General features: G+C 28.1%; 1 protein-coding gene and 1 pseudogene across 1 annotated transcript; both read right to left on the bottom strand.

Annotated features, from left to right (window-relative positions):
• Positions 1 to 2,362: 2,362 nt before the first annotated feature.
• On the bottom strand, positions 2,363 to 4,030 carry LOC149893716 (uncharacterized; annotated as a pseudogene).
• Positions 4,031 to 5,511: 1,481 nt separating this feature from the next.
• LOC149893717 (uncharacterized) lies at positions 5,512 to 11,938 on the bottom strand. Its single transcript, XM_090076267.1, has 6 exons — positions 11,829 to 11,938; positions 10,010 to 11,344; positions 9,861 to 9,932; positions 9,725 to 9,760; positions 8,378 to 8,410; positions 5,512 to 6,256 (listed from the first exon to the last, which is right to left on the bottom strand). Exons 2-6 carry the CDS (start codon positions 11,340 to 11,342, stop codon positions 5,691 to 5,693), a joined length of 2,040 nt encoding a protein of 679 aa, XP_089932393.1. The 5' UTR covers positions 11,343 to 11,344; positions 11,829 to 11,938; the 3' UTR covers positions 5,512 to 5,690.
• Between the last annotated feature and the right edge of the window lie 3,356 nt (positions 11,939 to 15,294).

The raw sequence follows: 15,294 nt of genomic DNA on the forward strand, positions 1-15,294 counted from the left end.
ATCTTTCTAATACAAGTAGTAAGTATCATCCTTTTACTTAAAGGAATAAATAAATAACAGGGTGGCCAGCTAAAAGTAAATTTTAAATTCCAGGATATTTCCAGGATTTTTCAAGGAAATTTTGGGTTATTCAAGGATATATTGATTTTTTCTCGACAATAAAATGGACCAGAAAATGCAAAATATATTGTCTTAAAACGAAACAACTAAATATTTATATTTGAATACGCATATAAATCATACACACATACATACATATAATTGGTTGTAATTTTCAAAATCATACAAACATATATATATATATATATATATATATATATATATATATGTTTGTATGATTTTGAAAATTAATACCTCTCTCTGCTCTGTCATTCACAACGCTCAAACCGGCTACAAAATGCTTAGCTGCAATAAAAACTTGGTCCTCGTTCCACAAAGATGAATCTAATTCGAGCCAAGAAGTTGAGATGCCCAGTATAACAAAAAACCTCATGGTGTTCGAGTTAATGAAATCAGCAAGCTCTGATGATGAAATGTTGTTTTCACGCAGTTGAACACGTTTTGCAGGAATTCCATTTCCAGTTTTTGTTTTCATTGCATTTACCATCTCGTATTTTGTAGCTGCATCAACACGATCATCAAAAAAACTAAAGGCAATCAGTTCCTCACTGAGGTACCACATATGACGAGACAATGCCTTTATCGCTACATTCGCAACATTTAAATTTATTGTCCTGAATTGTGTGAGTCGTTTAAGGCACATGAGATCATTCAGTGGAGCTTGAATGGACAGCGAAGCAGTAAACCATGAGTTGAGATCGACAAAGCAGACAAAAATATTCAAGAAACGTGATAAATTTATTTCACGCTTTGTCATGCGTGCTTTGTCATGGGATCTGAAGAGAAAAATTTTGATTGAATAAATAGCCATGGCCATCCATCTGGCCCGATGCATAGACCCAGGAGCCATAAAATGAACCCCGCGAGGAGGAATATGACCCAGGTAGATCAAAGACAGTTCTAAAAGTTCCCTATAATCATCACGAGGCTGGTTCTCTGTCAGCAAGCAGTTTTGAATGAAATCAATAGCTTCTTTCATCATTTCTCTGTTGCTGCTAAAAACTAAAGCTGTTTCAGGATCTGATATACCGTCTTCATATCTGTCACGAACGATTGATGGCCATGCTGTTTGAAACCTTTTAAACATCAAAATGTCTGGTCCAGTAGATGGTCCAGCTAATGAGTTAAACACATCTCCAAGAACAACTTCAAAAATATGGTGCCGACATGCAAGATGGAGCAGCTCTTTATTCATCTTTTGTTCAATAAGAACTGCTGCACCAGAGCGAATCCCAGAATTACTGGCTGTAGTGTCAAAAGACATGGCTTTTATATTCTCTGCAAGATTCCAGTCGTCGATTGCTGTTACAACTGCATTTGCCATTGCCTCTCCAGTGCCATTTGGGAGCTTAGGCACATTCAATAGACGTTCTACACCTTGACCTGAAACAAGAATAGGCAAGCGATCTATTTTTTCATGTTTTCCTGATATATCAGGGAGTAACTTGCCGTCCCAATGCACTACGAGTGGAACATCCCTAATATTTTCACCAAAACTTTCCTTCAGGGAGGAGTTGCTCTTATCCAAGACTTTAACCAAATTCTAACAAAAGATGAAGGACAAAAGCAAGCACTTCTCCATGCTGTGTCTGAGCATCGAAAACAGTTTCCAGATGCCAAGAAATCCACTGTTGTTAAACAGGACTAAATAGTCATTTTTCCATTCAAAACAAAATGAAAAACTAAAATGATATTGAAATTATAGTTAATTTTTCATGGTTTTCAATGTTCAATACTTTGTTATTTAAAAACTTTTGAATTAAAATAGTTTATATAGAAAAATTTTTTTAAAGTGCTTACAGCCATTAGCGTCAACCTTAGTGAAACTTTCAACCCCGTGTGGCATCCCTTAATGATGAAATATCCTTCTCAAATTTTGCACATAAGTTTGTTATGCTAAAAGGAACAAAAATAGAGGTTGTCCTATCAATTTACTTTGAAAAAGTTTTTTGAGCACCACCCTAATATATATGTTACAACTCTTTTATTTTATCTCTTTTTTGGATTGCTCCAGTTTTTTTAATGAAAGGTCTTTAATTGTTTGTTCTTTTTCTGAAATTGTGTTTCTAAAAGAATTTGCTTTTGCAAAGACAGTGAAGTCTCTCTACTTCTGCGTCGATGCTTAACTTGTCAGCATCAGATTTGAGAACTTCAATGCACTTTCTAACACTTTCTTTCTGTTTTTTAATAACTAAAATATCTCCATCAATCAATTGACGTTTCCTGCTTACTTCATCTAACTTTACTGATCCTTGTTTTCTTTCAATACTGCAGTGTAGCGATTGTATGCTAGCTTACAAGTTTTTAAAAGATCACTGGGGAGCTCATACTGATGAATAACAATGTCATGAAAATTGATGTGATCATAACTATTCTTTGAGAAATAAGAGATTTCTAGCAGATTTTTGACCAACAACTGTTTGTTGACACTGGTTGTTTGATTACGTACTTCAATCTTAATTAAACTATATGCAGCTGCAGCTTCATTTAAAATGTTTGGTTTGAGAATCATTTTCATCAAACTTTGCAACATGCTTTCTAAACTGTTAAATAAAAATCCTTTCAATTTTTTAGCAAAATCTTTGAAAAACTGCATTCGCAAAGGTACAAAATTGTGAAGATAATGATATACCAGAACTTCATAGCTCTTATTTTTAGGACGTCTGCTTTTGCATAGTGATTCCCAATACTTTATAATTTTAACCATGTTTGGCCATACAATAATGCCTCTAGAAGCCACACCTTCATCTTCTACCCAGCGAGTTGCACAGAAACTGTGAAACAATAAAATCCAAAAATACAAATGGTGAAATGCTCTTAACTTATATATAAATATAAAAGATAAGATAATTTATTATTATATTTTTTTCTGTTCAAATATGTTTACTTACAGCAAAGCAAGCAGATCAGTTTCGCAAACTCTTATATATTCATCTATTTTAGCTGGTGACTCTTTGAAAAGATTACACATAGCACAAAATATTTTTTCTAACTCCCACTTTTGGGAATTTATTGCTGTCTGTAGGGCACCATGAACAATGTGCAAACTGCAACTGCCCATATTAACTATATCAGAATATCGTTTTTCCTGTCTATGTTCATCTAATATTTTTAGAACCTCCCAAATAACATTAGGACCATCCATTGATACTTGAATTAGATTTCCAAGATCAAACATCTCTGTTGCTTCAATAAGTTTGTCAAATAAATTCTGTGAATTAGGGCGTCTGAGGAATTTAGAATCAATATATCTAGCTTTTACAACACAGTCCGTTTGTTCATTTTTAAAGATTACATTCATACTCTCATCATATGACAAAGCAAAGATGGGTGATGCTCTGACTTCAGATATAAGTTGCTCTCGATAGTATGGTGCTAAACCAAAACTTACGAGGTAGCCACATTTTGTTTTGTTTAATGCAAACTTTGATGCTATTGTACTATCAGAGAACATTGATTTGAATATTTCATTTAAATTTAAGTATGATCTTAAAGAAAAATGTGACATTACAACATTTAAGGTCCATATTATTTCTTCCTTGTTAACCAGAGCTGGAGATTGAAGATCCTCTATAGTAGGTTGTGCCATTTTGTCATTTAAAACCTTGTTTGAATTGGGAAAATGTTCTTGTAAGTTAACAAAAGCTGCTTTATAGCCAGATATTTCTGTAGTAAAATCTAGGAATGAAATGTGTAAAAAAAAAATAATTAATAACCGGTAAAGTGCACAGCTAATCAATTTGCTCCAATCATTCCAAAATTTAAAAACATTTTTAAAAATAAAAAGTAAAAAATCAAATCAAATAACTAAAAAACTAACTGTAAAGAATATATCAGCTGCATTATGAGCCCTTGCATGCTCTTTATGCTTATTACCAATTGCATGAGAATCCAAAGCAAATACTCCCATGTTAGAAATATTAACATCTGTTCGACACCAATTACATCTTGCTTTCTTTGAAGAACAAAATTTTATCCAAGAGGAATACTTTTTATTGTATAGCCATTCTGTTTGGAAACGACAGTTCTTTGACTTGGCATTATGTTAATTATATTATATATATATATATATATATATATATATATATATATATATATATATATATATATATATATATATATATATATATATATATTATTTGTATATTTTATTTTCTAAATAATTAGTAGAATTAATAATAAATATAATAAAATTAATTAAAATATTTTGATTATTCCAGAAAATACATACTCAAACTAAAAACTTTGTAAAAGATGAAAACAAGAAAACGGAATATATAATATTCCATTTTCTTGTTTTCATAATAAACGGAATATATAACTCTATAAAAAAAAGTTCCAGGATTTCCAGGATTTTTTGTAAAAAGGGGTGTTTTTCCAGGACTTTTCCAGGACCTGTAAAATTCCAGGACTTTTCCAGGATTTCAAGGATATCAAGGACCGCTGGCCACCCTGAATAATGAACCGAATATTTTTTTTTTCTTGCTTTTAAGTTTTTTTTAGTCCGTAAATATGTTCAAATTTACTTTTTCTTAAACTATTTTTTAATCTGGTTGCTAAAAAGAAAATTCTTGCACATTTTTTTACTCACCCTTCAGAAGAATAAAGTTTGCAAATATTTATTTTATTGCGAGAAAATTTGAAATTTTATGAGACGCAAGTTTTCATTTTAAATCATAAAATAATAGTAAAATATTACATTTTCACGCTAAAAAACACGTTTTCTATTTCTGTGTTGTAAAACAATTCAAGTAAAAAAATATCAACCGACGTACAACTGATTACCAGCACCTATTTGAAATTAATGCGACAATATAAACTAGAATGAAGATTTGAAACTAGTGAGGTTGCACCAAATCGTCCAAGTTTTATCAAGACTGGTTCCAATGAAAAGTTAAATGAAAAGTTCAAACCTGAAGAAAAGGGTGGGATTATTGAAGATGAATGAAATCGAAAAGTGCATTCATTCAAAATGTTGGGTGGAAAAGTAGACAAGAAATGTGAATCTGTAAAAAGCCAGTTGTAAAACAAAATATTGCATTTGATGACTATAAAAGTTTTGTTTATAACTTTGAATTAAGTTAAACAAAGGTAAAACTAAATTTTTCTCAAAGAAAATCGTTAGAGAAAAGATAAGCTAAGAACTAAAATATCAATGACTTAACCACAAAACTAAAGATACCTCAAAAATAATTATTAGAAGTTTAAGCTTCATTTTAAAATCTTCTCACTACCTGTTTCCGAAATGTAAAACTGCCTAAATATACAGTAAAGATTTTCCCAGTTGTGTAAATGATGAAAGACAAGAAGTTGCATACTAATGAAGATCATAATTTGCTTAAAACAACTCACCTGCTCTCACTACGGAAGACGACATCATGAGAAGATATCTTACCCAAACATTAAGTAAATATATCTATTAAAAAGGAACACTTACAAATCATTATCTCAAACCTTTTAAGAAAAGCTTCTGTGTCTGAGATTTAAATTTTTTTTACATCATTTTTACATTTTTCATATTTGTTTAACATGTTAAAAATATTTAATCATTCGAGTGATTTTCGTGTTTTTCACTCCCACTTTTTTAATTCTTCAATGTTATAAAAATCATTTCCACGGTACACGATCCACAACTTCTTGAAGTTCAAATAACGAAGCAATTCACAAATGTCGTCGATAAAGTTCGTGTCGTTGTGAAGGTCAAGACGTAATTCTTCAGCGAGTCGAATCCACGGTAGGACGAAACCTTCGAACTCGTTCTTTGATACGAAAGTATTTTTTATGTATATCCACATCTCTTCAATCTTATGTTTCGGTGTCCATTCATTGATCTTCACTGGATGCTCTAACCAGACACGATGAACGTTGGTCGAACATAAATTGACAAGTTTTTTCTCATCCTCAGATAAAATATAATCAACTTTCCAAACAGATAAAACATTCAACTTGCATCCAGCATTAAAGAATTTCTCCATGAAATATTTCTCATGTGAAACTTCATTAGCAGTTTTTCCATCGCGTATATAAATCATCCACTCTCGTTCATCGATTGATCTTTTCAAGTCCTCTGTAATCGACGCCTGCGCTTCAAAGAAGCATTCCATGAACATACTTCGAGTAATGTATTCATTTTCATCTAAACAAGAAGAAGAATAGCATATCAATATTATTAAAAATATTTATTTATTTATAACAACAATTAACTCAAGACAACCAATTTTAAAATATATGAAAACATAGCATCGTGTTTAATAAATATAAAATTAATACTAATTTAATAAATATAAAATTAATATTAATTCAATAAATATAAAATTAATATTAATTCAATAAATATGAAACTAATATTAATTTAATAAATATAAAATTAATATTAGTTAAATAAATATAAAATTAATATTAGTTTAATAAATATAAAATTAATATTAGTTTAATAAATATAAAATTAATATTAATTTTATATTTATTAAATTAATATTAATTTTATATTTATTAAATTAATATTAATTTTATATTTATCAAACTAATATTAATTTTATATTTATTAAATTAATATTAATTTTATATTTATTAAATTAATATTAATTTAATAAATATAAAATTAATATTAATCTAATAAATATAAAATTAATATTAATCTAATAAATATAAAATTAATATTAATCTAATAAATATAAAATTAATATTAATCTAATAAATATAAAATTTATATTAATCTAATAAATATAAAATTAATATTAATCTAATAAATATAAAATTAATATTAATCTAATAAATATAAAATTAATATTAATCTAATAAATATAAAATTAATAATAATTTATAAATTGAAGAGATTAAAACAATCAAAAAAATCACAAATCAATTCAAAAATTATTTGTTAATTCAATATTTATTAAAAAAATAAATTTACGAAATACAGAATTAATATTTTTTTTTAACTTGTGCGATATATTTAAACTTTAGATGCGCTTGAACGAATAAAATTACGAATAATAAGTCAGCCAATCTGCAGCTTTGTCAAAAGCATTAAAACAGCGCGCAATTTTAAGTCGCGCGAAGTTTTCGGTGCAAAATAATTTACTAATAAACTGAAATAAAAACGTTTCGTTCTCTATTTATTTGTTGTTTAAAGCGTAACAGTCGTAAAAGCAATTGTCAAAAAAGTTGGAAAACTGAATTTTAAGACTTTCTTAGAAAAGTACTGCAGACCCATTTCTTTTATGGTCATCGTTTTGTAAACTTTTCATTTAGTTTTGAGGAAAAGAAAGCCTGTTTAAAAATTGTTACAGATTTTAAATGTGTTTTGATCCATTTTATTAGTTCACTAAAACATAAACTTACTAACAACAGTTCAACATTTTTTCTAAACACTTTTTATTGATTTCAATAAAACGTTTTATTAATTTCAATAAAACCTAATTGTTTAGAAAAAGTGTTGAACGAAGTGTTTAGAGTAAATGTTGAATAAAAGCCGTTCACTTTTACAGCTGAATCTTTATTTTAATTTTTAAAAGTCAATTTTCGAAGGTAAAGTGTAAATAATTTTGTTTCTCAAGATTCTGCTGATGGGCTTCTTTCAAATTGTAAACTAATTTTCACAAAAAAATCTAACGGATAAGTGAAATCATAAATCTATCTCTTTTCAAATCAAACCCACACGACCTATACTTCAATTAATGCTTTCAATCTTAAACTCACAAGGAAAATGGAAGTTTTTCGATATAAACATTTTTCTATTGCCTAATATTGCTTATCTAATAATTCCTAAGAAATCGATAACAAATAATTGATTTGTAGCAATTCAACAAAATAATAAAACTGACACTGAAAACAAAAAGCTTACAAAAGAGAAATTACGCAACTGGCCACAACACCATTACTTAAATTTTGAACCATTATAACCAAGTTACAATTACTTAAATTTTGAACCATTACAATCTGCTGAAAATTTTGAATCATTTTTTTTCTTAAAACAGACCGAAAAGACTCATGTCATAAAAATCTTCACTTTTTCCTTTCACCTACTGAAACTTTCTTCAAAAGAATTTCTTCCCGTGTTTTAAGAGAAAATAGATTATTTTTAGCTAGTAATGCTTAATGGTATTTTGCAAATGAGAAAAGTGGTCGAACTCATCAATTATTTTAAATTTATGGCGAGTGAACGAATAGAAGAAGTTTCCTTGAAAATAAAGCAATCACTTTTTTAAAAGCATTGATCAAAAATTTCAATAAACAAATTATAAATAATTCTTACTCTCAAAATATATTCCTTTTACTGGTACCAAGGCTAAAAGAAAAAAGCACAATACATAAAATGTAAAAGCAAAATATAATTATATTATTAATACAATTAAAAACTATAACTTAATTAGCAGATATTCATGTTGATTGACACAAAAGTAAAAAAACAGGTAAAAACTTATTGACAAGAAAAAAAAAAAAAAAATTGGAAATATAACCTATTACGATTATAAAATTGAAAAAAATTTACACATAACTATTTGTATGTATGTATGTATGTATGTATGTATGTATGTATGTATGTATGTATGTATGTATGTATGTATGTATGTATGTATGTATGTATGTATGTATGTATGTATGTATGTATGAATAGAGTATATATGTATGAATTGGTAATATTTTTATTGCCATCATGATTATTACTTAAATTACTATCATTACTTTTATTACTATTTTTATTATCAACTTTGTTATATTTATATTATTAACATTTTAAAAATAAAATTTGCAAGTATTTAAATCAATTCTTGAATACAAAATTTTGCAATTCAGTTCATTTATTTGAAACACAAACTAAGTTGATTATAAAACCCTTTTCATATGATTATAAACCCTTATTCATATAAAAGAAAAAACATATATTGATAAGAAAGAACAAACTTTTTAAAAAAAGTTCCCAACATTTTTTATCTGTTTTATATTTTCTATGAGAAATGTGTTTTAAATACTTAATACTATCCCTTATTTACCATAATTTTAGTCTCTGGTAAGATAAGATAAGAGTGATTATAAATCGCCGCAGAAAAAACCACAACATTTCCATCATATTAGGTTTTTTCTTATTCTTCTCATAAATTTTTTACTTAGCTATTACTAATCAATTTGATTTTAATTATTTCACCTTTTATAAGTAATAATATTTTATGTGGGTTTTTTTTTTGGATGATTTTTTAGGAATAAATAGTGTTAAGTTTACATCTTTCATAATAATGCTCTTTGTTTTTTTTTTTTTTAAATAGCTCAAATCATACAAAGAAATGGTTACAAACAAAGGAAATAGAAATTTTATAATCGCCTCCAAATAGTCCGGAATTAAAGCATATGTAGTATGGAACTATGGATTTCCATATTACATTCGTTCGTTCCCTACAGTTCGGTTCGTTTATTTTATGCAAATAGAAAGAAATTTAACGTCAATAAGCTAAATAAAAAAATTAAGAAATATTTTAAATATTACAAGTTTTTGCTGATTACCATTCTTTTGTTGCTTTTATTTTCAGTTGATCAATGTTACAAAAACAATCAACTATTTAAAAGAAAAATTTTTCAAATTCTTTAACTTTCACAATGAACTTACCAAGCAAAGCAAGAAGCAATGAATTTCTTTCTTCATCTGAAAAAATAAGTCAGCAAAAAGACTTAATTACAAACATGACTATCAATTGAAGTACAAAATCATTTCTAAGTTTCTTTAATACTTTTTATGAACTTACCAGGCACAGTATGAAACAATGAATTTCTTTTGCAATTTGAAAACAAGTCTGCAAATAATTGATGCATTTTCACTATAAATCACCAACATGACTATTAAATGAAGTACAAAATCATTTCTAAATTTCTTTAATACATTTCATTAACTTACCAAGCATGGAGTTGCTTTCCTTCTTTGAACTTTTGAAGTTAGCAAGCAATTTAAAAAAAGGTCCTCCATTTTTACTTTTCAATCCACAGATAATTGGTAAGCATCTTAGCAACTTTTTATTTGCAAGAATCTCCTCAGAACTCAAATTAATGTGAGCATGAATTAAAGCACAAAACTCCATCAAAGTCAGGTGAACAAATTGATATTGATAACCAAGGTGTGATTCAAATTTTTCAATAAAACCCAAGCTATCATTTTCAATGTTACCAATCTCTTTGAAATAAACTTCCATTTCCTTTTGCGAAAAAACAACTTTACCTTCATTAAATAAATGCCAAGCAACTTTACAAACCTTTAAAATATATTCCTTGCTACTCTTCTTTTTAATCAACTTATGAACTGGTTCTTTGTTTTTGTTTATATGCTTTTTCAAAAAGTATAGAAATATACAGCAATACAACTCGGTCATACTGAAGAATGAATAAGAAGCACTGTGTAAGGATGAGCCAATAATTGTACACATTACTGATAAATAAAAAGGGACAGATGCCATTGCTTTAGCAACGTGAGACAATTTAAGAACATTTTTTATGGTTTCTTTGGCACTTCCAACTCTTTCTACATACTCATTGATTCCCTCATCATTAAAACCCATTATTTGAATAGTCAACTTCTCTCTAAATTCAGTCACTTTATTTTTGTATTGCAATATAGCTCCAGCTCTTCCTGCAACAACACATTTGTATTTGTGAAAGTCCAAAACATCTGCTAATACATTAACAATGGAATGATTGCTTGGAATTAGAGGATTGTGATTTATTAATTCATCCAAATAAGCAAACTCATCCAAACCATCTATCACAAACAACATTGAAAAGTCTTCACAAACATCACATTCTTTGAAAACATTTTTGTAGAAAACCTTTAGCAACTCGTTTATGCTAACAATATTTTGATATTGATTTAACTTTTTACATTCAAGATAAATAACAAGATCAATGTTTTTCCATAACTTATTACTGGCCCAGTCAAGTAAGCATTTTCTGAGCAAACAAGTTTTTCCAATACCAGCAATACCACAAATTAAAAGCAATTGCAGTTCTTTTGAAAAAACTTCATAAAACTCAATTGGTTTATAGGTCATTTGTTTGTGAAGAAAAGAATCTTGCTCAGCGATGTTTACAGCATCTCTCTCTGCATCATTTGCATCAACAACTGTCAATTCTACAAACTTATTTAAAAGATTGATATCAGTGGGACTTATTACATTCTGCTCAAGTTGATCAACTTTTCCATAAGTCATTTGATAAAATTTCGTCAGTGTTCCACACATTTCTGAAAGAATATATATTTATAAAAAATCATTGGTGTGAGTTTTTTTATTTTACAAAAATTTTAGGATTTTTAACCAATCAAATCAATACACTTTATAAAAGAACCTTCATAAAAGTCAGATTAATTTTTGTCCCACAACATTTTCTAGGATTTGTAGGAATACCCAGAAGATACTCAGAGTTTCCAGCTTATATACTGGAAATCTGAGTATCTTCTTTTGGCATTCCTGCCATGTCCATTCTAAAGTGTTTATAATTTTAATGTTAGTGTTATTTCAGCTTATGACATTTTTTTCCCCTATAAAATACATTGAAGATGGCTAATCATATTCTTAATTGTTAGAGTAAGATGATTCATATTTGTTATCTTCACTTTTTACAGAGAAAGAAAATTTATAAGCTGAAAAAATTGCTAACTATAAAAAAGCAAAGAGTTGATAATGAATTATATCATGCCAACCAAATCATTAACTTTAAGAAATTACCTTTTAAACTAAGACTCTCTGAACCAGAGGGCCTCACATCTGAGCTCCACTGTTTCCTGGGCTTAAAATTTATTGAGAAAGCTCTAAGTTTGTTTGGAGCACAGAAATTAAAACTAAAAACCTGGTATTCTTACAATCAAGTTTAACAAATAGTTTATATAGAGTAAATACTTTTAAATTTATTTAAAGAAATTTTATTTTAATTTGTTTTTTTGTAATTTCAAATACTTTATTATTCAACTTTAAAAATATTATGAGTGATTCAAAAAATGTTTTGAAATTGATTTAAATGTTTAAATCTGAGAAACTTGACTTTGTTTTTTATTCATGTAACTTTTATGCTCATAAAGAACTCTTATGGCTTATTTTATTTTTTCAGATCCAGGACAGATTAATTTCAAAAAACCTTTAAACAGGATTAATAATGAAATATTAATGCTCAATTAACAATCATTAATAGTGCTGGTATCAGATTTTATTTTTTTAAATTATTTAAACAATATTCAAACAATAGGAATTCCCTATTTAAAAAAATCTTCATGTGTAATTAATAACTTATTAGTTTCAGAAAAGAGGTTTCATGGAACTTTCTGTGCCATATTCAAATGATTTATCTAACAAGTACATTTATTAAAAGTGAAAGAATAAACTTTTATTATAACTTTTTTTAAATTTTAAAAAAGGGTTAAAATATTTTTAAATGCACAATCAGCAAACTTTCATGTTAAAAAAGAAAATAAAAAATTCATTCTGCTAAACTTTCTATAAAACTGTCATTTGATGAAAAATTAAGCAAAACATTTCACTGATGTCATACTTTTCCGTGCTTCCATCTTTTTTTTATCTTTTCATTAAACCAATTCTTCTTGTCAGGTGTAATAATAAAATTTCTAAAAATCAGAAACACTTGTTTAAATTTTTTTAGTTTTGCTAATAGTTTTGTGAAAGTTAACAAATATAAAAGTAGATTTAAATTTATGTTTAAAATAATATAATTATAATAATTATAAGAATTAGTTCATAATAAGTTATTCTAATTACAGAAATTATTTAAAACCCTGGCCCAACTAATTTTAAAACTACCTAATAATGTAACAATTCTCTCAATCTTGCTTGTAGCAATATGCCACCCCCACCCTACCCCTCGTAAGTGTGTATTCAATTAATATTTGTTTAAAAAATAACAAGTTATTCATAGTAAACAAGAAACTCCTAAAAATTAAATACACTTCACTAATTTTTCGTCTAAAAGCCAAATTCTTAACAAAGCTTTATTGCTTTACGAAAACACGAAAAATCAGAAACGGTATTTATTTTTTATATCTGCAAACAGTTTTTTTTCGATGAAAATTTTAAAACACGTAAAAAAAAATTTTATTTATCTTATTAGCTTATGTAAGCATAGCACAAACTGTTTATTAGCGGTATAAACTTGCCCTGGTCCCCTCTAACAAAATCACTGATGCCTATAATAACTGGGATAGCGCATCTCTAATATCAAAATTGACGCCAAAATCGCCATATTGGAAAGCCCCAGAATGCTGAAATCTGATACTGTGTATTTAAAGCGATTAGTCGAAAAACAGAACTTAAAGCTTGCGGGATTTAAATTTTTGGGGCTTTCCAATATGGCGATCTTGGCGTCAAAAAATTAGAAGTTTTGCTCGGAGTTGCGCTATCCAGTTATTATAGAGATCAGTGAACAAAAAGCTAATTCCAAAATGGCGCAAATTCGTACCATTTCGCCTGTATTCTTATTTGCTTAATCCTGTCTTTATCAGGTTTAAAACAAAGCCAGTTGCAGTAACGCCAGTTTGAGGAAAAATGTTCGACGCTTTATACCAACTTGTTACACAGTTCCCACTTATTCCATCTCATGTTTCCACCTGTTTACATTTGAGTCGTGTTCAGTGAGGAAACTTTCACTTTAACAGATTTTTCATTTATCGAGCATCTTAAGCAGAGAATCCCTAACTTTTGTGATCATTGTTTATGACATCACGTCTATCTATTTTAAACACCAATTAACACTGATCACATTCACTTACATTTTAAAATAACCTGTATAAGGGGGTAACTTTACAAAGTTTTTCCGTTTTTGTTGAATATTTAATCAGATTGCTTTTGTAAAACCCTACCAATTACCACAAATTTACCTGCCATAAATATTGTCAAATTTAAATAAAGTTGCTTTTTTAAGTTTGTTTGTTTTTTTTATCGTTTAAAAACAGAATCAAGTCATCTCATGGTCACCTCTTGGTATTGGGGTGACTGTTCACCGTAATAACTATTATTATGTGTATATTATCAAGTACACACACTTGTGTCTATTTTAGTGTGAAAATTTTTTTTCACACTGAAATAGAGACATGTGTGTGTACTTGATAATATACACATAAAGAGGATATTTTACTATTCGTATTAGAAAAAGAATTTCTCATGAGAACTGCACTTTTGAAGTTGCATAAAATCAGCAGCATTTTTGGATTTGCAATAAAGAAATTACACCATGGCACAAGTACGCTGACCTGATTCAGCAAACTCGTGTGGAAACCGACTTGTCGAACAGCAGCAACTTTGTTTATGAATATTTATTTTTAGTTAAGTGAAAAAAGATTTTTATTAATTAACTTCTTTCAATTTAAAGCAGAAAAATGACGTCATTGAGTAGTTTTCAAAAAAATTGATGAGAACGTGTTAATTATAATTTAATTCTTTTCCGGGTTTTTTGTATCAACATTTTTTTTCGGTTCTAAATCTTTCGGTTTAAGCAAGTTTTTTTTAATTTACAATCATTCTATTTTGATTCTAATGCAAAAAATTGTGCTTTTTGATTCTTTTACATTTCTGAAACTTTGGACTGTATAAATAAAATAAACTTTTTTTTTAAGCTTGTCTTTTTACTAAAATTTTCATCTTTTTGGTTTTGAAGCGATTTATATAACCTGTTTTATTAATCACTTAATTATTTATACACTGTTTTTTAGATTGAAAAAGGAAATGTCAAACCAATCAAATGTTAACTTTTAATAAAACTATAAGGAAATTAAAAGTTTTTAAAAGAAAAGCCAGCACGTTTATTGCAATATTTAATTATCAATTAATCAAACAATTTCGAAAGCCTTAAAATCTCTTTCTAAGCTCGCTGCAACAAACATCATAAACTAGTAGAAAACAAGTTTTTTCACTGGAGGCTTAGGAAAAAATCACGCTTTTAGAGGAGTGTCAAGGATACTTGTTGTTTAAGATAGGTAGCTAATAAGTGTACTCAAACTTTTAGTTGTTGATGTTGGTGTTAAATGAAAATGACTTTTAATAAAGTAACTGGAGTTAACCCAACCCCAACCCTAGCCTTAACTGCTCCCTTCCAAGAACTACTTCTCTTAAAGTTTATAATTTTGTTCTGTTATGAATTTTAGTAGGTGATCAACGCAGTGCACAGGAGCACATGCTCACCTTGCAACAA

This window comes from Hydra viridissima, unplaced genomic scaffold (assembly GCF_058129835.1).
Source record: "Hydra viridissima isolate aposymbiotic clone 2 unplaced genomic scaffold, HvirCarnegie_v1 scaffold_1, whole genome shotgun sequence".
Taxonomy (NCBI): Eukaryota; Metazoa; Cnidaria; class Hydrozoa; order Anthoathecata; family Hydridae; genus Hydra; species Hydra viridissima.